The 22,484-nt window shown below is 36.1% G+C and overlaps 1 protein-coding gene across 15 annotated transcripts in view; it reads left to right on the top strand.

Moving 5' to 3' along the window:
* The window catches only part of GPHN (gephyrin), a 611,785-nt gene that overhangs the window by 482,144 nt on the left and 107,157 nt on the right, over positions 1-22,484 (top strand). For all 15 annotated transcript variants that reach the window (XM_082386487.1, XM_082386483.1, XM_082386492.1 and 12 more), the window contains one exon: positions 4,625-4,762. In XM_082386487.1, the coding sequence (XP_082242613.1) occupies positions 4,625-4,762 (138 nt within the window). The remainder of the gene's footprint in view (positions 1-4,624; positions 4,763-22,484) is intronic.

Raw genomic sequence — 22,484 nt, 5'->3', positions numbered from 1 at the left:
CTACACTCTTGGTAGGAATGTAAATTGGTGCAGCCACTGTGGAGAACAGTATGGAAGTTCCTTAAAAAACTAAAAATAAGAGTTACCATATGATCCTGCAATCCCACTTCTGGGTGTATATCCAGAGAAAACTCTAATTCAAAAAGATACATGTGCTCCAGTGTTCACTGCAGCACTGTTTACAATAGCAAAGACATGGAAGCAACCTAAATGTTCATCGACAGATGAATGGATAAAGAAGATGTTGTGTGTGTGTGTGTGTGTGTGTGTGTGTATACACACACACACACACACACACACACGGAATACTATTCAGCCATAAAAAGGAATGAAATAATGCCATTTGCAGCAACATGGATGGACCAAGAGATGATTGTACTAAGTGAAGTAAGCCAGACAAAAACAAATATCATATGTTATCACTTCTTTGTGGAATCTAAAAATATTATACAAATAAACTTATTTACAGAACAGAAATAGACTCACAGACACAGAAAACAAACTTATAGTTACCAAAAGGGATAGTGGGGGGGGGGGATAAATTGGGAGTTTGGGGTTAACATATACACAGTACTGTATATAAAATAGGTAAACAACAAGGACCTACTGTATAGCACAGGGAACTATACTCAGTATCTTGTAATAACCTATAATGGAAAAGAATCTGAAATAGAATATATATATATTCTTAGCTGTACACTTGAAACTAACACAACATTGTAAATTATACTTCAATTTTTAAAAAGAGCAGCTATTATCTATATCATTTTATTCTTGTGTGTAGAAGGTAGCAATACTGTTTTTCTCATATTTACACAACTAAGTTAGCCCTTCTTTATTGGTGAAGTAGCTATTTCTACTATGTGACCGTGGGTGGGTCTTGAGTGGGAAGAAGCCACCTGACACATAGAAGGTGCTCAGTGAACACTTGTTGAGAACACACACATACACACACACACATATCTGCTAATGTGCCAGAGAATTAAAATACTCCTCCTTTGAGACATTTCTTTCAGTTAATTTATTTTATATCCAGAAAGCCCCTGTGATAACATGCAAATAGTTTAGTGAGGGACCAATATTAACCCATTAGCATCAAAGTTTGGATTATTTATCTAGCACTCTGGATTATTTATCTGTCACTTTGTGACAGAGAGTTTATAAATATGAAAGGACCTAGAGAAGCAAAGGGCAGAACAGGAGGCGCCACTTTGAATTTTCCTTCCCAACTTTTAGCTTTGTTTGAAGGATTTGCTATTCATTCATACCTCAAGTATTTATTCAGTACCTACTGTAAGTATAAGGAAAGCATTGCTCTAAAAATAGCAAAAGATATACAGATGAATAAGATAATAGGTTCTGCCTTCAAGGAGTTTATGATAGACTAGCATAGGTAAGACAAATATTTAAATGTCTATAACATTAGATAGAAAGTGGTAGGTGCCATAAGAAAGATATAAAAAAGGTACAAAATTATTTTAAAGACAGGAAAGATTTTTCCAGGCTGGTGGAAATTGGTGTGCAATTTCCAATTTAAAAAAGTATCAATCTCTATAGTTAGAGAACCATCCGGTGGTTTACTGTCCTCCTGCTCTTATTTTTTTATTCACTTACACGTCTTTCCTTTCTGCTGAGCTGAAACATTCTTCAAGGCAGAGTGTATCTTACTCTGTGTATACCAAGTGTGTAACTGTGCCTGGCTCATAAAATGCACTCAATAAATATTTGTTGAATGGATGTGTGTATCACTGATAATCAAACTTGCTTTCTTATAAAGTGCAATTTTCTCCTCAGAAACCAAACATTTTAAAAGCACAGCTTTTATAAGATTGTACACAATTTTCACCATAAAGAAAGTAAAAAATATCTTAGAAAAGATCAGATCTGAGATCTATAAACCCGAATAAAAGGGTTTATAGAAACACCTATCTATCATTCTCTTCAGTTACACTGGTTGTGACAATATGTATTTATTGATATTTAATGACGTAGCAGGGACTGTAGTGAAAGTGAGTTATGAATAAATTTACATTTCAATTATAGGTAAATGATAAATCATACATAATCCTTCTTTAAGTGTTCACCTTAAAGTAGAAAACATTTTACATATTTAGCACTAAATAATCTCTAAGGTCCTTCAGGCTTTGAAAATTTTGTAATTTTGTGATTACCCATGGGTGAGAAATAAGTATAAGCATATTGTATGTCTTTTTCTTTGACTACTTATGACAATGTCATTTGTCTTAGAATGAAAACTATTTGGGACAGTTCCTGTAAGTCAGTTCAGTGAATATGTCTGAAGCAGCTGCTGGGGTTTGGGTAGGAGGACTAAATTTAATAAATTGCAGTGACCAGGAACTTACAGACTACAGAGGGATATATACAATCATTATAAGGTGGATTAAGGAAATAGGAGCTTATTTGTCTCACATATCAAAAGTCTGGAGGCAGGCAGTCCAGGGCTTGTACAGCAGCTCAGTATTGTCATCAGAGACTCGGCCTCTTTTTCTTCTCGTGTTTCCAGTACTTATGTGTGGGTTTCTATCCTCATGGTTGAAAAATGGCTACGGCACCTCCCAGTATCTAGCCATGCTCTCCTCTTAAAGCTTTATCTCTTTATCTTTTTATTTGTAGTAGGAAGCCTGCCCCAGGGACTTCTTCCTACATCTCACTGGCCAGAACTATATCATATGGCCAGTCTTAGCTGAAAGGTGGGTACGGAAGAAGGGAATTGTGGATATCAGTTACAATAGCCAAGCAACAGTGTTTGCAGTTACTCCTTTTATCTTTACCCTTTGGGCCAAGTTGTTTATGCGTGGGCCAAGTTGTTTATTGTGCTCTAAGAAGTTCCTTTTTGTCATTAAATGATTCATTTATTAAGTCAACAACTATTTATTTTTTATTGCCTAATATGTGCCAGATACTGTTCTAGGTATTGGGGATGGCAACAGTGAATAAAAAAGACAAAGTTGCTGCTGTCATGGAGCTTACATTCTACCAAGAAGGTTATAAACAAATAAGTATAAATATATATTGTAGGTGTATAGATATCAATATATATGTGTATATGTGTGTGTATATATGTGTATATGTGTGTATATATATATATTTTTTTTTTTCCATGAAGAAAAGTAAAGTAGGGTAAGGAGAATAGAGAGTGATGGTAGGTAATATTCTATATAGGATGTTTAACAAAGGCCTCTGATTAGGTGATACTTTAGCAAAGACCTGAAAGAAATGAGGGATGAATGGAACCATAATATCTGGGGAAGAATGGTCCAAGTAGAGGAAATGGCAAGTATGAAGACCCTAAAGAGAGATGTATTTGGCATCCTCAGGCAAGGAACCAGTTTGGCTAGAGCACATTGAATAAGGGTGAAATGATAGGAGAAGAGAACAGTGTAGGCTATAATATGTTGGGCTTTGAGGGCCATAGCAAAGATTTTACTCTGAGTGAAATGGAAAGTCATGGAGAGTTGTGAGCAGAGATTAGCACAATTCAACTTACAGTTTAAAAGGAGCGTTGTAACTACTGTGTGGAGAATAAACTGTAATGGGATGAGGATAGAAGGAAGGAGACAAGTTAGGACACTATTCATTTTCCCAGGAAATAAATGATGGTTCCAATTATTGTAATAATTGCAGAGATGGTGAGTAATGATCAGATTCTAGAGACATTGTAATGGTAGTTTAGATATGGTTCTGACAAAAATAGAAGAATCAAAGATATCACCAAGGTTTTGGATTAATAACTGAGTGAGTAAAGTTTCTATTTACTGAGATGGGTATTGCAAGAGAATAAGACATCGTGCAGGTAGGTTAGGAGGGTGGGGAATCAAGAGTTTGATTTTGAACATGTTAAGTTTGAATTGCCTGTTGCACATTCAAGTGCATATTTGATGATTTATAAGCTTGTAGATATACGCTGTTATCCACCAGCTATTTGGATGACATATAAGTCTAGAGGTGAAGGTAGAGGTTGGGGTTGGAGATATAAAATTAGGGGGTTTAGTGTATGGATGGTATTAATGCCATGAGACTAGATAAGGTTACATAGGGAGTGAGTAAATAATAATATTTTTCTATGTTTTTAGAAGAAAGAAAATTTCCTGTGATATTCTAAATAAATTCAAGTTTGTATATTTCATTTCACTAACTAGCTCATTAAGTGTTCAAACTTCAGTATAGTAGTTAAGGACATGGACTCTAAAGCCTGGCTACCTAGGTTTGAATCCTGGCTCTTCAGTTTCTAGCTTTGCGATTTAGGCCAAGATATGTAAACCTCTTTTTCCTCATCTGTAATAAAGGATAATAATGATGGCTCCCTTTAGGTTGTTGTGAAGATTAATTAGAATAGTGCCATGACACATAGTTAAGCACTCAAAAAGGATTAGCCAATATCATCATTAAATTTCACCAACTTTTGATACATGATATAACATTACTAACTTGATTTAATGTTCCACCAAAGCAGGCTATATTTTGGAAGCAGGAAAAAGTTTCTCACCTTGTAATCTTCATTTCTGGACACATGAAATTGAGAATTGTTGATATTTATAAGCCTTTCCCACTTTATAATCAGTGTTTCAGCATCATATTCTTAGTTAATTGTCTTCTTGTTTAGGTCACAGTGCTGTTGATATCACCAAGGTGGCTAGAAGACACCGCATGTCTCCTTTTCCTCTAACATCTATGGACAAAGCCTTTATCACAGTCCTGGAGATGACTCCGGTGCTTGGGACAGAAATCATCAACTACCGAGGTACTGTTATATTTGCCCATTGCCTTTTTTTTTTTTTTTTTTTAAATATTTATTTATTTTTTTATTTATGGCTGTGTTGGGTCTTCGTTTCTGTGCGAGGGCTTTCTCTAGTTGCAGCAAGCGGGGGCCACTCTTCATCGCGGTGCGCGGCCCTCTCACTATCGCGGCCTCTCTTGTTGGGAGCACAGGCTCCAGATGCGCAGGCTCAGTAATTGTGGCTCACGGGCCTAGTTGCTCCGCGGCATGTGGGATCTTCCCAGACCAGGGCTCGAACCCATGTCCCCTGCATTGGCAGGCGGATTCTCAACCACTGCGCCACCAGGGAAGCCCGCCCATTGCCTTTTATTTTCATTTTTTTCCAAATAAGATTCATCTAACACTAATACACAGTTTTCCTGAAAGAGAAATGTTATTAATCATTACTGCAATTATTATCATCTTCCTTTTTGCTTCTTATTTCTACTCAACTCTAAGATCAATCTTAATGGTATACAGAGTAAAATACCCATAAAGCTTCCTTTACATAAAGAAAAAAAAAAAAAAGGAGAAAGTCAACAGTGTTTCTCCTGTTCATCAAAATACCAGTACTCTAAAGAAAGGGCTGTCAGCACTGAGTGAGAAAAATAGTTGACTGTGAGTCTGCCTTATGTCCTTTCTGACAGAAATGGGAGATAACTAATGTGTCTTGTAATTATTTTCATTTGTGGAAATCATGTTTTTAAATGTAAAATGTAAATACTACGTTAATTTATCTATGGATCACTGAGCAACCAGTCTGATCTCAGTTTTTCTGCTTCATATATCTTCTCATTTTCTGCTCTTAGTTTAGTAGTACATTGAGACCAGCTTGTGGAAAGATAATGGAAGGGTAGTTTTCCCCAGTGTTTTCAGTTTTTAATCAACTACTTCCCTTTCTAAAAATTCAGTTCAGGTGCAATCTGAATAAAATGTAGTTTCTTAATTGTTTTTGTTATACAGATAAAAACAATACAAAAGGATTGCTTTTACAAATAAAGGACTTTATTCACAGATCATAAAATATTCAAATTTCAATGAACATTAGAGAGCATCTATACAGACACCGTAATTTTTCTACAAGAAAACTCAAACTCAGAACAGCAGAAAAGGAATAGGATTAAGGCCTAAGACTTAACATTCTTGGGAATTCCCTTGCAGTCCATTGGTTAGGGCTTGGTGCTTTCATGGCGGTGGCCTGGCTTCAATCCCTGTTCCGATAGCTAATATCCCGCAAGCTGCGTGGCACGGCCAAAAAAGAAAAAAAAAGAAAAAACGACTTAACATTCTTATTTTTACTACATAATAGTGCTCTTCTTCCAGTGTTAAAATATAAAAAACAATAGTAGATAAAGTAACAAATTATGTTAAAATTAAAAGACCTAAAACTAGTGAAATATTAAATGCCAAACTCTAGCTCTTTGATCCCTGACCCGACTTAGACAAAAATTATTTTTACATAACTTACACCTATGCTACATCTTTGACTTACATTCTTTTAGATATGTATATCATTAGGTTTAAACCTTTTCTTTTGTTTTTGTTTTATTCCTCATTAAAGGAAAGATAATAAAACTGACTAGAGTGGAGAGTTAGGAATTAACTACATAATTTCAGAAATTTTAATGAAATAGGTTTCTTTCTATTATTAAGTGCAGATATTTAGATATTTATATGTCAAGCGACAGTTAGACATCTTCAGAAAATATGAATGTAAAATTAAGTTGAAAAAATTTACGTGTTATAAAAATAAGTTAACCATCGCTGGCCTCTTGTAATATCAGGGTAGTTTCTCTTAACATCAGTCCTTAGAAAAATCTCACTGTGATGCCAAGTCACATTTAGACAGAAATTCCAGTCCTTTTAAGGAAAAAACAGAACTGGAAATGGCCATTTCTATTTCTCCTCTAGAAAAAAAAAAAAAAAAAAAATACTGTCAGGTGGATTCTCTTTTCCTTTCATGTGCTTGTTTCCCCTTCATTTGTTCGTCAAATCAGTTGTCACTCATAAGTAAGCAAACTCTTCATGGATGGTTAACTTCTTGTCAAGTGTTTCCATGCATGATGATGAAAAATAATAGTTAGGTTTGCATTCAACCTTTGAGTTGGATCAAACTCGATTTGTAATGCAAAAGAACATTATAATTAAACCTCCTAGGCACTTTAATTAGTTGTTTAGAAAACAACACCATATATAGAAACATAATTCAATTTGTTCAACAATTATCTATTAAAAATCTAAATTCCAGGTACCATGTTAAGTCCAGATAATGCAAAGATGAATAAAATAAAACCCCACCCCATGCATCTCACTGTGTAGTGCAGGAGAGGGACAGATAAACAATGTGGTACATTTTCTCCTTTACTGGCTCTTTTGTAAGCTTGCCTTCCTTTGTCAATTCCTTGAATATGAACTTTCTTTAGAGTGTTTGTCTCTGACCCTTTTCAGATCTTACACATTCACTTCAGATAACCTCATACGTGCCAGTTGTTTCAAGTACCAACTATTAAGTGATTTCTAAATCTGTATCTTTGCCCAGACCTTGCCTGAGCTCCAAACTCTTACAACAAATGTATACCTGCTGCTAGTAAATTTAACATGACCAATATTAAACTTATTTTCTTTACTTCTACAATACTCATTTCCTCTACGTCCTCTTGAATCTGTCCCTTGTTTGCCATCCCCACTGCTATCATTTTAATTTAGGTCTTTATTATTAACTTCCTGGATTATTGTAAAGGCTTCCCTCCCCCAATTAGCATCTTTACATCCATTTTCCAATTTCATACCAAAGTAATCTGTTCAAATTTGATATTAACGTTCCTGCATACAACTCTTCAGTAGTATTCCTCATAACCTCCAGATAGAATTCAAACTCCTTGATGTGTCATTAAGGCCCTTTATAATTGGCCACTATGTATTCTTTCTTTTCTGACTTTATTGAGGCATTATTACTAAATTAAAATTGTGTATATTTAGGGTATACAACATGATGATTTAATATACATATACATTGTGAAATAATTACCATAATCAAGCTAATTAATACATCTACCACTTTATAGTTACTCTGTGTATGTGTGTGTATGGTGAGAATACTTAAGATTTACTCTTTTAGCAAATTTCAAGTATACAATACAGCATTATTAACTACAGTCACCATGCTGTACTTTAGATACCCAGAATTTATTCATCTTATAAATGAAAGTTTATACCCTTTGACCAGCATCTCCCCATTTTGCCAGTACATGTTTTTTAAGATTAAGCTTAAGAAGCTCTCCTCCATGAAGACATTTCTGGTGTCCACTTCTCCCTTTCCCTAGCTGGGTTAAGTATCCTTCCTCCATGTCCCCATAGCACTTTGTTCATTTGTTTTATAATAGAAATGACTGACATATTTGATCACTCTCTCTTATAAATGCCCTAATAAACAACATGGGTATAAAAAGCTCAGTGATCTAAATGTGAATCACTATAAATTGAATTTTGAGTCATATGTGGCCTGTAATTCTCTTACTCAAGATAAGCGATTTCTCCCCAGAAAAAAGATTAGAAACTCATTCTCACTATACTTTAAATGTTATCTTTTCCAAGGATGTTTGCATTTTAATGAGCAAACCTTCATAGTTCATTTTGATTTCAACTAGATGCACCTCTACCTATTGAATTTCATAGGGGTGAGGAGGACTGAAAGGCCTTCACAGTTCTCTGAAATCCCAAATATTTTGCCTCTGCAAATACTCTGACACCTACAATTATAGAAGCCTGTAGAGGAAAGCCCATGTTTCCTAAGAGAGATCCAGAACCACTGAATCTATGAGGCAGTTTGCTACTGTAGGATCTCTAAAATTACTTTTTATATGTCTGTGAAGGTTCAACAATAATCCCAGAAAACTAAGAATAAATCATGTATACAGAAGTGCTGGTAGTGATGCTCTCAAGGTCATATATTTAGGGTAACTCTGTGAAGGAATGTTACAATATAATATATTAAATACTTATAATATTACAATAGGAAGGTAACTTGGAGATCAGGTAGTCTCTCTTACTTTAAAGACAAAGGAATTTAGGACCAAAGAGGTGTCAGAATGTTCTTAGAGTTAGACAAATTGTTATGATTAAAAACAACTAGAACCTGGGATTCTTGACTCCTAGTCTACTGTTCATTCCATTATAGCAGAATACGTCTCAAATCAGTATGAAAATTATTCTTCTAAAGTAAGTGCCTAGATGTGTAAAGTGTATTGTTTGTTTGTTTTAATCTATTTTGACTACAGGTGAATTTTCTATTGTCTCTGGTCTGCCCTTTAGCATATCTACTATTTTCAGCTCCTATCTGCAAGCAAGGCCTTTAAGGAGCAAGTGCTCCACTGATTATAAATACCTTACTTTGGTTTCTTGGGAGAGGAATACCAATAGAAGATAATATTTGCAAGACTACCATTTATGATTCATCTTTGCTTATAAAATACATGACATGAACACATTACAAATTCACACTTGGTACAGTACTAGCTACTGAAAGGCAGATTAAAATATTCTAGAATTCCCTGTAATCCCCAATATCGTTCAGTTAACAATGGAAAAACTATAATCTTTGAATAGAAAGGATTCTGCTTTCTTAGGAGCATTACTTTATAAGCGCTAGGCTTTTTTTTAAGATTTCATGACCAAAGACTTTGGCATCGCTGACCTCAGTTCTTTGTATTTCCACAAAAGACTTAAGCAATTCTAGACGAGGAAGCTTTAAGTTTACTGAACTCAGTTTAAAGCAGTGAAGTATCCTTTTTAGAATATTGACCACAACAGAGGTAGTTCTCCCTGTCTCTGACCTAAAGCAAGATATATTCATAATATATTTTAGAAGAAAAAAATATATATGAAAATATATAATGATATGCATAGAAGGAGGTATGAAATAGGTAGATTAGTCTACCTGATTGTGACATAGGAATAATTCGGCCAGCATTATAGGTCTGATTCCTCTGTGAGTTAATTTTACTCAATTGGGTAACTATAAAAATAACTCCCCCACACAAGGGGGCTTTATGAGTACCTAAACAGTCATAATATCTAGTTGAGAAGTTACTGCTGCCTGGCTCCTTTTCTAAAACCACGTGCCCAAAGTTTATTCAACACTAATACTTGGGCTCCACCTATGGGCAAAGAGAAGAGATGGTTTAACATCTATCTAAGTATTTCTATGTATGCAAGAGAGACTGCCCCATGTGATAAAGTAATTTGCAGCACTACTATATACTCTTTAAGTTCCAAAGTCGATCATTGAATGAAATGTAATATTGACTGCTTGGAAGAGCTATCCGTTGTCTAATCCGTGAATCCTACTGAGATATATGGATATAGTTGCTGCTGTAGCAGAGGGGTGTACCTGACGTTTATTCCTTCAGTTCTCAAGTATTTGCTGCCAGCTGGGAGCCCTTAACCATTTTCTAATCAATTGCGTATTTCTCTTCAAATCCTTTCCCTTGCCTTAGGCTTTTAGAAAAAAACTTGAAGTAATGCACGTTTTTCTCTTTGAAGAGACATAAGTTCTGCTGGTAGGTTAACTTGATACCAACTCCAAAAGCAGAACTAATCCAGTAGGGACCTAATTTACCTTAAAGATAGAAATCCCTATATTTAGCGTGAGTACAAAATAAAAATCTGGCCAATTTTCTATTACTAGATTTATATTGATAACCTTAAGCATGAAGCTGTTCTTTCTTTCCAGATGAAATGTTTTATTTTTCTCTCCAAGATATTTTAAAGATCTATAAAGACCAGATGGTATATGTGTGCTTCAAATATGACTTTTCTTGACTCTTCTATATATAGTTGTATGTTAAAATGAGAGAAATATTCTTCTTTTTAAAAAAATCTCTTATTCTTGCCCTTTAAAAAATAAGTTTACTGAAATACAATTCATATACAGTATAATTCACCCACATAAATTATACAGTTCAGAAGTTTTTAGTATATTCACAGATATGTTCAGCCATCGTCACAGTCAGTTTTTGAACATATTCATCACCTCAAAAAGAATCCCCATCCCCTTTAGCTATCATCCTCCTCCTATCCCCACAGCCCACCATTCAGCCTTAAGCAACCATTAGCCTACTTTTTATCTCTATGGATTTACCTATTCTGGACATTTCACATAATGGGATCATATAATATGTGGTCTTTTATTACTGGCTTTTTCTACCTAGCATAATATTTTCAAAGTTCATCCATGTTGTAACATGTATCAGTATCTCATTCCTTTTTTAAATATTACTGTAGTAAAAAAACATATAACATAAAATTTATCATTTTAGCCATTAGAGTTCAGTGGCATTAAGTACATTCACATTGTTGTGAAACATAGCTCCAAAATTTTTTCATACTGGATACCTGAAACTCTTTACCATTAAACAACTCCCTTTTTCCTCCTCATCCCAGCCCCTGGTAACCACCACTCTACTTATTGTTTCTAATAATTTGACTACTTTAGATATGTTATATAAGTGCAATCATGCAGTATTTGTCTTTTTGTGGCTAGCTTATTTCACTTAGTATAGTGTCCTCAAAGTCTGTTGTGCCATGTGACAGTATTTAGATATATACACCACATTTGTTAATCCATTCATCTGTTGATGGACATTTGGGATGCTTCCAACTCTTGACTATTATGAATAGCCGTACTATATGAACATGGGTGTACAAATATCTCTTCAAGACCCTGCTTTCAGTTCTTTGGGATATATACTCAGAAGTGAGATTGATGGATCATATCTGTTTTTAATTTTCTGAGGAAACTTCTTCTATTTTCCATGCTGGTTGCACTATTCTACAATCCTACCAACATTACATAAGGATTCCAATTATTCTACATTCTCATCAACACTTTTTATTTTCTGATTTTTTGATAGTAGCCCATTTATGGGTGTGGGATGATATCTCACTGTGATTTTGATTTGCATTTTCCTGATAATTAGTGATATTGAGCATCTTTTCATATGTTTATTAGCTATTCATACCTCTTTGGAGAAATGTCTATTCAAGTCCTTTCCCATTTCTAAATATTTTTTAATTTTAGTTAATTTGTAATGTTCTGTTAGCTTCAAGTGCACAGCAAAGTGATTCAGATATATATATATATATATTCAGATATGTGTGTGTGTATTCTTTTTCAGATTCTTTTCCATTATAGGTTATTAAAAGATATTGAGTATACTTCCCTTTGCTATATAGTAGGTCCTTGTTGTTTACCTGTTTTATGCATAGGAGTGTGTATACGTTAATCCCAAACTCCTAATTTATCTCTCCTCCCACCCACTATCCCCTTTGGTAGCCATAAATTTGTTTTCTATGTGACTCTATTTTGGTTTTGTAAATAAGTTTATTTGTATCATTTTTTTAGAGTCCACATATAAGTGATATCATATGATATTTGTCTTTCTCTGAATGACTTACTTTACTTAATATGATAATCTCTAGGTCCATCCATGTTGCTGCAAATGGCATCATTTCATTCTTTTTTAAGGCTGAGTAATATTCCATTGTGTATATACACCACTTCTTTATCCACTCATCTGTTGATGGACATTTAGGTTGCTTCCATGTCTTGGCTATTATAAATAGTGCTTCTGTGAATATTGGGGTGCATGTATCTTTTCTTTTTTTTTTTTTTTTTTTAATCAGTCATCAATTTTATACACATCACTTTATACATGTCAATCCCAATCGCCCAATTCAGCACACCACCATCCCCACCCCACCGCAGTTTTCCCCCCTTGGTGTCCATACGTTTGTTCTCTACATCTGTGTCTCAACTTCTGCCCTGCAACCCGGTTCATCTGTACCATTTTTCTAGGTTCCACATATAAGCGTTAATGTACGATATTTGTTTTTCTCTTTCTGACTTACTTCACTCTGTATGACAGTCTCTAGATCCATCCACGTCTCAACAAATGACTCAATTTCGTTCCTTTTTATGGCTGAGTAATATTCCATTGTATATATGTACCACATCTTCTTTATCCATTCATCTGTTGATGGGCATTTAGGTTGCTTCCATGACCTGGCTATTGTAAATAGTGCTGCAATGAACATTGGGGTGCATGTGTCTTTTTGAATTACGGTTTTCTCTGGGTATATGCCCAGTAGTGGGATTGCTGGGTCATATGATAATTCTATTTTTAGTCTTTTAAGGAACCTCCATACTGTTCTCCATAGTGGCTGTATCAATTTACATTCCCACCAACAGTGCAAGAGGGTTCCCTTTTCTCCACACCCTCTCCAGCATTTGTTGTTTGTAGATTCTCTGATGACACCCATTCTAACTGGTGTGAGGTGATACTTCATTGTAGTTTTGATTTGCATTTCTCTACTAATTAGTGATGTTGAGCATCTTTTCATGTGCTTTGTGGCCGTCTGTATGTCTTCTTTGGAGAAATGTCTATTTAGGTCTTCTGCCCATTTTTGGATTGGGGTGTTTGTTTCTTTAATATTGAGCTGAATGAGCTGTTTATATATTTTGGAGATTAATCCTTTGTCTGTTGATTCGTTTGCAAATATTTTCTCCCATTCTGAGGGTTGTCTTTTCGTTTTGTTTATGGTTTCCTTTGCTGTGCAAAAGCTTTGAAGTTTCATTAGGTCCCATTTGTTTATTTTTGTTTTTATTTCCATTACTCTAGGACGTGGATCAAAAAAGATCTTGCTGTGATTTATGTCAAAGAGTGTTCTTCCTATGTTTTCCTCTAAGAGTTTTATAGTGTCCAGTCTTACATTTAGGTCTCTAATCCATTTTGAGTTTATTTTTGTGTATGGTGTTAGGGAGTATTCTAATTTCATTCTTTTACACGTAGCTGTCCAGTTTTCCCAGCACCACTTATTGAAGAGACTGTCCTTTCTCCACTGTATATCTTTGCCTCCTTTGTCATAGATTAGTTGACCATAGGTGCGTGGGTTTATCTCTGGGCTTTCTATCTTGTTCCATTGATCTATGTTTCTGTTTTTGTGCCAGTACCATATTGTCTTGATTACTGTAGCTTTGTAGTATAGTCTGAAGTCAGGGAGTCTGATTCCTCCAGCTCCGTTTTTTTCCCTCAGGACTGCTTTGGCTATTCGGGGTCTTTTATGTCTCCATACAAATTTTAAGATGATTTGTTCTAGGTCCGTAAAAAATGCCATTGGTAATTTGATAGGGATTGCATTGAATCTGTAGATTGCTTTGGGTAGTATAGTCATTTTCACAATGTTGATTCTTCCAATCCAAGAACATGGTATATCTCTCCATCTGTTGGTATCATCTTTAATTTCTTTCATCAGCGTCTTATAGTTTTCTGCATACAGGTCTTTTGTCTCCCTAGGTAGGTTTATTCCTAGGTATTTTATTCTTTTTGTTGCAATGGTAAATGGGCGTGTTTCCATAATTTCTCTTTCAGATTTTTCATCATTAGTGTATAGGAATGCAAGAGATTTCTGTGCATTAATTTTGTATCCTGCAACTTTACCATATTCATTAATTAGCTCTAGCAGTTTTCTGGTGGCAGTTTTAGGATTCTCTATGTATAGTATCATGTCATCCGCAAACAGTGACAGTTTTACTTCTTCTTTTCCAATTTGAATTCCTTTTATTTCTTTTTCTTCTCTGATTGCCGTGGCTAGGACTTCCAGAACTATGTTGAATAATAGTGGTGAGAGTGGACATCCTTGTCTCGTTCCTGATCTTAGAGGAAATGCTTTCAGTTTTTCACCATTGAGAATGATGTTTGCTGTGGGTTTGTCATATATGGCCTTTATTATGTTGAGGTAGGTTCCCGCTATGCCCACTTTCTGGAGAGTTTTTATCATAAATGGGTGTTGAATTTTGTCAAAAGCTTTTTCTGCATCTATTGAGATGATCATATGGTTTTTATTCTTCAATTTCTTAATATGGTGTATCACATTGATTGATTTTCATATATTGAAGAATCCTTGCATCCCTGGGATAAATCCCACTTGATTGTGGTGTATGATCCTTTTAATGTGTTGTTGGATTCTGTTTGCTAGTATTTTGTTGAGGATTTTTGCATCTATATTCATCAGTGATATTGGTCTGTAAATTTCTTTTTTTGTAGTGTCTTTGTCTGGTTTTGGTATCAGGGTGATGGTGGCCTCATAGAATGAGTTTGGGAGTGTTCCTTCCTCTGCAATTTTTTGGAAGAGTTTGAGAAGGATAGGTGTTAGCTCTTCTCTAAATGTTTGATAGAATTCACCTGTGAAGCCATCTGGTCCTGGACTTTTGTTTGTTGGAAGATTTTTAAGACATTTTTTTTAAAATTTATTTATTTATTTTTGGCTGTGTTGGATCTTCGTTTCTGTGCAAGGGCTTCCTCTAGTTGTGGCAAGTGGGGGCCACTCTTCATCGCGGTGCGCGGGCCTCTCACTATCGCAGCCTCTCTTGTTGCGGAGCACAGGCTCCAGATGCGCAGGCTCAGTGATTGTGGCTCACGGGCGTAGTTGCTCCGCGGCATGTGGGATCTTCCCAGACCAGGGCTCAAACCCGTGTCCCCTGCATTGGCAGGCAGATTCTCAACCACTGCGCCACCAGGGAAGCCTTGTTGGAAGATTTTTAATCACAGTTTCAATTTCATTACTTGTGATTGGTCTTTTCATATTTTCTGTTTCTTCCTGGTTCAGTCTTGGGAGGTTATACCTTTCTAAGAATTTGTTCATTTCTTCCAGGTTGTCCATTTTATTGGCATAGTGTTGCTTGTAGTAGTCTCTTAGGATGCTTTGTATTTCTGTGGTGTCTGTTGTAACTTCTCCTTTTTCATTTCTAATTTTATTGATTTGAGTCCTCTCCCTCTTTTTCTTGATGAGTCTGGCTAATGGCTTATCAATTTTGTTTATCTTCTCAAAGAACCAGCTTTTAGTTTTATTGATCTTTGCTATTGTTTTCTTTGTTTCTATTTCATTTATTTCCGCTCTGATCTTTATGATTTCTTTCCTTCTGCTAACTTTGGGTTTTGTTTGTTCTTCTTTCTCTAGTTTCTTTAGGTGTAAGCTTAGATTGTTTACTTGAGATTTTCTTGTTTCTTTAGGTAAGCTTGTATAGCTACAAACTTCCCTCTTAGAACTTCTTTTGCTGCATCCCATAGGTTTTGGATCATCGTGTTTTCATTGTCTTTTGTCTCTAGGTATTTTTTGATTTCCTCTTTGATTTCTTCAGTGATCTCTTGGTTATTTAGTAACGTATTGTTTAGCCTCCATGTGTCTGTGTTTTTTACGTTTTTTTCCCTGTAATTCATTTCTAATCTCATAGCATTGTGGTCAGAAAAGATGCTTGATATGATTTCAGTTTTCTTAAATTTACTGAGGCTTGATTTGTGACCCAAGATGTGATCTATCCTGGAGAATGTTCCGTACGCACTTGAGAAGAATGTGTAATCTGCTGTTTTTGGATGGAATGTCCAATAAATATCAATTAAATCTATCTGGTCTATTGTGTCATTTAAAGCTTCTGTTTCCTTATTTATTTTCATTTTGGATGATCTGTCCATTGGTGTAAGTGAGGTGTTAAAGTCCCCCACTATTATTGTGTTACTGTCAATTTCCTCTTTTATAGCTGTTAGCAGTTGCCTTATGTATTGAGGTGCTCCTATGTTGGGTGCATATATATTTATAATTGTTATATCTTCTTCTTGGATTGATCCCTTGATCATTTATCTAGTGTCCTTCCTTGTCTCTTGCAACATTCTTTATTTTAAAGTCTATTTTATCTGATATGAGTATAGCTACTCCAGCTTTCTTTTGATTTCCATTTGCATGGAATATCTTTTTCCATCCCCTCACTTTCAGTCTGTATGTGTCCCTAGGTCTAAAGTGGGTCTCTTGTAGACAGCATATATATGGGTCTTGTTTTTGTATCCATTCAGCAAGCCTGTGTCTTTTGGTTGGAGCATTTAATCCATTCACATTTAAGGTCATTATCGATATGTATGTTCCTATGACCATTTTCTTAATTGTTTTGGGTTTGTTTTTGTAGGTCCTTTTCTTCTCTTGTGTCTCCCACTTAGAGAAGTTCCTTTAGCATTTGTTGTAGAGCTGGTTTGGTGGTGCTGAATTCTCTTAGCTTTTGCTTGTCTGCAAAGCTTTTGATTTCTCCATCAAATCTAAATGAGATCCTTGCTGGGTAGAGTAATCTTGGTTGTAGGTTCTTCCCTTTCATCACTTTAAGTATATCATGCCACTCCCTTCTGGCTTGTAGAGTTTCTGTTGAGAAATCAGCTGTTAACCTTATGGGAGTTCCCTTGTATGTTATTTGTCGTTTTTCCCTTGCTGCTTTCAATAATTTTTCTTTGTCTTTACTTTTTGCCACTTTGATTACTATGTGTCTCGGCGTGTTTCTCCTTGGGTTTATCCTGTATGGGACTCTCTGCACTTCCTGGACTTGGGTGGCTATTTCCTTTCCCATGTTAGGGAAGTTTTCGACTATAATCTCTTCAAATATTTTCTCTGGTCCTTTCTCTCTCTTCTCCTTCTGGGACCCCTATAATGCGAATGTTGTTGCGTTGAATGTTGTCCCAGAGGTCTCTTAGGCTGTCTTCATTTCTTTTCATTCTTTTTTCTTTAGTCTGTTCCGCAGCAGTGAATTCCACCATTCTGTCTTCCAGGTCACTTATCCATTCTTCTGCCTCAGTTATTCTGCTATTGATTCCTTCTAGTGCAGTTTTCATTTCAGTTATTGTATTGGTCATCTCTGTTTGTTTGTTCTTTAATTCTTCTAGGTCTTTGTTAATCATTTCTTGCATCTTCTCAGTCTTTGCCTCCATTCTTATTCCGAGGTCCTGGATCATCTTCACTATCATTATTCTGAATTCTTTTTCTGGAAGGTTGCCTATCTCCACTTCATTTAGTTGTTTTTCTGGGGTTTTTTCTTGTTCCTTCATCTGGTATATAGCCCTCTGCCTTTTCATCTAGTCTATCTTTCTGTAAATGTGGTTTTTGTTCCACTGGCTGCAGGATTGTAGTTTTTCTTGCTTCTGCTGTCTGCCCTCTGGTGGTTGAGGCTATCTAAGAGGCTTGATGGGAGGATCTGGTCGCATGTATCTTTTCGAATCAGAGTTTACTCTGGATATATGCCCGGGAATGGGATTGCAGGATCATATGGTAACTCTTATTTTTAGTTTTTTAAGGAACCTCCATACTGTTCTCCACAGTGGCTGCACCAATTTACATTTCAACCAACAGTGTAATTGGGTTCCTTTTTCTCCACACCCTCTCCAGCATTTATTATTTGTAGACTTTTTAATGATGGCTATTCTGACTGGTGTGAGATGATACTTCATTGTAGTTTTGATTTGCATTTCTCTAATAATTAGTGATATTGAGAATCTTTTCATGCGCCCGTTGGCCATCTGTATGTCTTTTGTGAAGCAACGTCTATTTAGGTCTTCTTCCCATTTTTTGATCAAGTTGTTCAGTTTTTTTTTTTTAATATTAAGCTGTATGAGCTGTTTTTATATTTTGGAAATTAATCCCTTGTCAGTAGCATCATTTGCAAATATTTTCTCCCAGTCCATGGCTTGTCTTTTTGTTTTGTTTTTGGATTCCTTTGCTGTGCAAAAGCTTTTAAGTTTAATTAGGTTCCATTTGTTTATTTTTCTTTTTATTTCCATTACTCTAGAAGACGGATCCAAAAAAAATATTGTTGTGATTTGTGTCAAAGAGTGTTCTGCCTGTGTTTTCCACTAGGAGTTTTATAGTATCTGATCTTACATTTAGGTCTTTAATCCATTTTGAGTTTATTTTTGTATACGGTGTTAGAGAATGTTCTAATTTCATTCTGTTACAAGTGGTTTCCCAGCACCACTTATTAAAGAGACCATCTTCTCTCTATTGTATATTCTTGCCTCCTTTGTGGTAGATTAATAGACCATAAATGTGTGGGTTTATTTCTGGGCTTTCTATCCTGTTCTGTTTATCTATAAGTGTGTTTTTTGTGCCAGTACCATAGTGTTTTGATTACTGTAGCTTTGTAGTATAGTCTGAAGTCAGGGATCTTGATTCCTTCTGCTCCGTTCTTCTTTCTGAAGGTGGTTTTGGCTATTTGGGGTCTTTTGTGTTTCCATACAAATTTTTCAATTTTTTTTCTAGTTATGTGAAAAATGCCATTGGTAATTTGATAGGGATTGCATTGAATCCGTAGATTGCCTTGGGTAGTATGATAATTTTAACAATATTGATTCTTCCAATCCAAGAATACGATATATCTTTCCATCTGTTTGTGTCATCTTCAGTTTCTTTCATCAGCGTCTTATAGTTTTCAGAGTACAGTCTCTTGACTCTTTAGGTAGGTTATTCCTAGGTATTTTATTCTCTTTGATGTGATGGTTTCCTTAATTTCTCTTTCTGATCTTTCATTGTTAAGTGTATAGACATGCAACAGATTTCTGTATATTAATTTTGTATCCAGCAACTATACTGAATTCATTGATGAGCTCTAGTAGTTTTCTGGTAGCATCTTTAGGATTTTCTATGTATAGCATCATGTCATCTGCAAACAATGACAGTTTTACTTCTTTCCCAGTTTGGATTCCTTTTATCTCTTTTTTTTTCTCTGATTGCTGTGGCTAGGACTTCCAAAACTATGTTGAATAAAAGTGGCCAGAGTGGTCATCCTTGTCTTGTTCCTGATCTTAGAGGAAATGCTTTCAGCTTTTCACCATTGAGTGTGATGTTAGCTGTGGGTTTCTCATAGATGGCCTTTATTATGTTGAGGTGTTCCCTCTGTGCTCACTTCTGGAGAGTTTTTATCATAAATGGATGGTGAATTTTATCAAAAGCTTTTTTCTGCATCTGTTGAGATAATCATATGGTTTTTATTCTTCACTTTGTTAATGTGGTGTATCACATTGATTGATTTGCAGATATTGAAAAATCCTTGCATCCCTGGGATAAATCCCACTTGATCATGGTGTATGATCCTTTTAATGTATTGTTGGAGTCAGTTTGCTAGTATTTTCTTGAGGATTTCTGCATCTATGTGCATCAGTGATATTGGCCTGTAATTTTCTTTTTTTGTGCTATCTTTGTGTGGTTTCGGTATCAAGGTGATGGTGGCCTCGTAGAATGAGTTCGGAAGTGTTCCTTCCTCTGCAATTTTTTGGAATAGCTTCAGAAGGATGGGTGTTAACTCTTCTTTGATCATCTTTACGATGATTACCATGAACACTTTCTCGGGTAGATTGACTATCTCCACATCACTTAGTTCTTCTTCTGGGGTTTTATCTTGTTCTTTTGTCTGAAACATCTTCCTCTGTTGCTTCATTTTGTCTCAATTGCTATTTGTATTTTTATGTATGTGGTAGATTGGTTACGTTTCTTGACCTTTGAGAAGTGGCCCTCTGTAGGAGATGTCCTATGTGTCCCAGCAGTGCACTCCCTTCTTGTCACCCAAGGGCCAGGGGCCAGCTGGTCAGTATCTGGCCTTTGTTCGTGGACTCGATCTGCAGGCTGCAGGACTGTAGTTTTCTTGCCTCTGGTGTCTGTCCCCTGGTAGATGAGGATGGTCTAGAGGCTTGTGCAGGCTTCCTGGCAGGAAGAGTCGGTACCTGCCACCTGGTGGGTGGAACTGGGTCTTGGTCTTCTGGGGGGCAGAGCCATGCTTAGGGATGTGTCTAGAGATGGCTGGGGGCTCAGGAAGTCTTTAGGCAGCCTGTCTGCTGATGGGTGCAGCTGTGTCCCTATCCAGTTTGTTGTTTGGCCTGAGGCATCCCAGCACTGAAGCCTACATGCTGTTGGTGGGGCCAGGTCTTGGTGGCAAAATGTCAGCCTCCAGGAGAGCTCACACAGATGAATCCTCCCGGATATGTCCGCCACCAGTGTCTCTGTCCCCAGGGTGGGCTATAGCCACACCTTGCCTCCCCAGGATACCTTCCAAGACGAGCAGGTACGTCTGGCTCAGGCTCCTATCAAATTACTGCTTTTGCCTTTAGTCCTGGCGTGTGTGAGATTTTGTGTGTGCCCTTTAAGAGTGAAGTCTCTCTAACACAACACTGTGAAGCAATTACACTCCAATAAAGAGGTATTAAAAAAAAAAAAAAAAGAGTGAAGTCTGTATTTCTCCCAATCCTGTGGAGCTCCTGCAATCAAGCCGCACTGACCTTCAAAGCCAAGTGCTCTGGGGGCTCCTATTCCTGGTGCCTTTCCCACTTTTAATCAGGTTATTAGATCTGTTTGTTTTTGAGTTGTAGGATTTCTTTATGTATTCAGGAGATTAACCCCTTATCAGATATATGATTTGCAGATATTTCTCCCATTTTGAAGTTTGCCTTTTCACTCTGTTGATAGTATCCTTTGATGCACAAGAGTTTTTAAGTTTGATGTTGTCCCCTGTGTCTATTTTTGCTTTTGTTGCCTGTGCTTTTGTTGTCATATTCAAGAAATCATTGCCAAATCCAATGTCATGAATCCTTTCCTCAATGTTTCCTTCTAAGAGTTTTATAGTTGTTGGTTTTACATTTAGGTCTTTAATCTTTTTTGAGTTAAGTTTTGTATATGGTGGAAGATAAAAGAGTCCAGCTTCATTCTTTCGAATGTGGCTATCCAGTTTTCCCAACATCATTTTTTGAAAAGGTTATCTTTTCCCCATTGAGTGGTCTTGATATCCTTGTCAAAGGTCATTTGACCATATACGTGAGTGTTTATTTCTGGACTCTCTATTCTATTCCATTTGTATTAGACAGAGTTTTCCAGAGAAACAGAACCAACAGAATATATATAGGAAGAGATTTATTATGAGGAATTGACTCACATGATTATGGAGGCTGAGAAGTCCCATGATTTGCCATCTGCAAGCTGGCAACCCAGGAAAGCTGGTGTTATAATTCCAGTCCAAGTCCAAAAGGCTGCAAACCAAGGGAGTTGATATAAAGCCCATCCAAGGGCAAGAGAAGACCAACGTCCCAGGTCAAACAGGCAGGCAGAAAGCAAAAGGGACAATTTTTTTCCTCCACCTTTTTGTTCTATTCAGATGCCCAATGGATAGAATGATGCCACCCACAATGGGGAGGGCGATATACTTTATTGATTCCACCAATTCAAGCACTAATCTCATCTGGAAAAACTCTCACAGACACACCCAGAAATAATGTTTAATCTAGGTATCTCATGGCCAGTGAAGATGACACATAAAATTAACTATCAAACCATTGGTCTATTTGTCTGTCTTTATGCTAGTGCCACTCTGTTTTTCTTACCGTAGCTTTGTAATATGTTATAAAATCAGGAAGTGTGAGTCTTACAACTTTGCTTTCTTTATAATCGTTTTGGCTGCTTGGGGTCTCTTGAAATTCCATATGAATTTTAGGATGAATTTTTCTATTTATGCAAAAATGCCATTTGCATTTTTATTGAGATTACGTTGAATCCATAGGTGGCTTTGGATGGCATGGGCACTAAGAATATTATGTCTTTCAATCCATGAACAAAGGATGTCTTTCCATTTATTTGTATCTTCTTTATAATTTCTTTCAGCAGTGTTTTATAGTTCCCATTAGTACCTCACTCCTTTTTATGGCCAAGTAATATTTCATTTTATGTGTATACCATGTTTTATTTATCCATTCATCAATTGATGGACTGTTGGATTGTTTCCATCTTTTGACTGTTAATGAATAATGCTGCAATTAGTATTTGTGTACAGGTTTTTGCATGGGCATATGTTTTCATTTCTCTT

Source organism: Balaenoptera borealis (assembly GCF_965194805.1).
Source record: "Balaenoptera borealis genome assembly, chromosome: 3".
Lineage (NCBI taxonomy): Eukaryota > Metazoa > Chordata > Mammalia > Artiodactyla > Balaenopteridae > Balaenoptera > Balaenoptera borealis.
The sequence above is the reverse complement of the archived record's forward strand: the minus strand, read 5'-3'. Positions and strand labels throughout refer to the sequence as shown.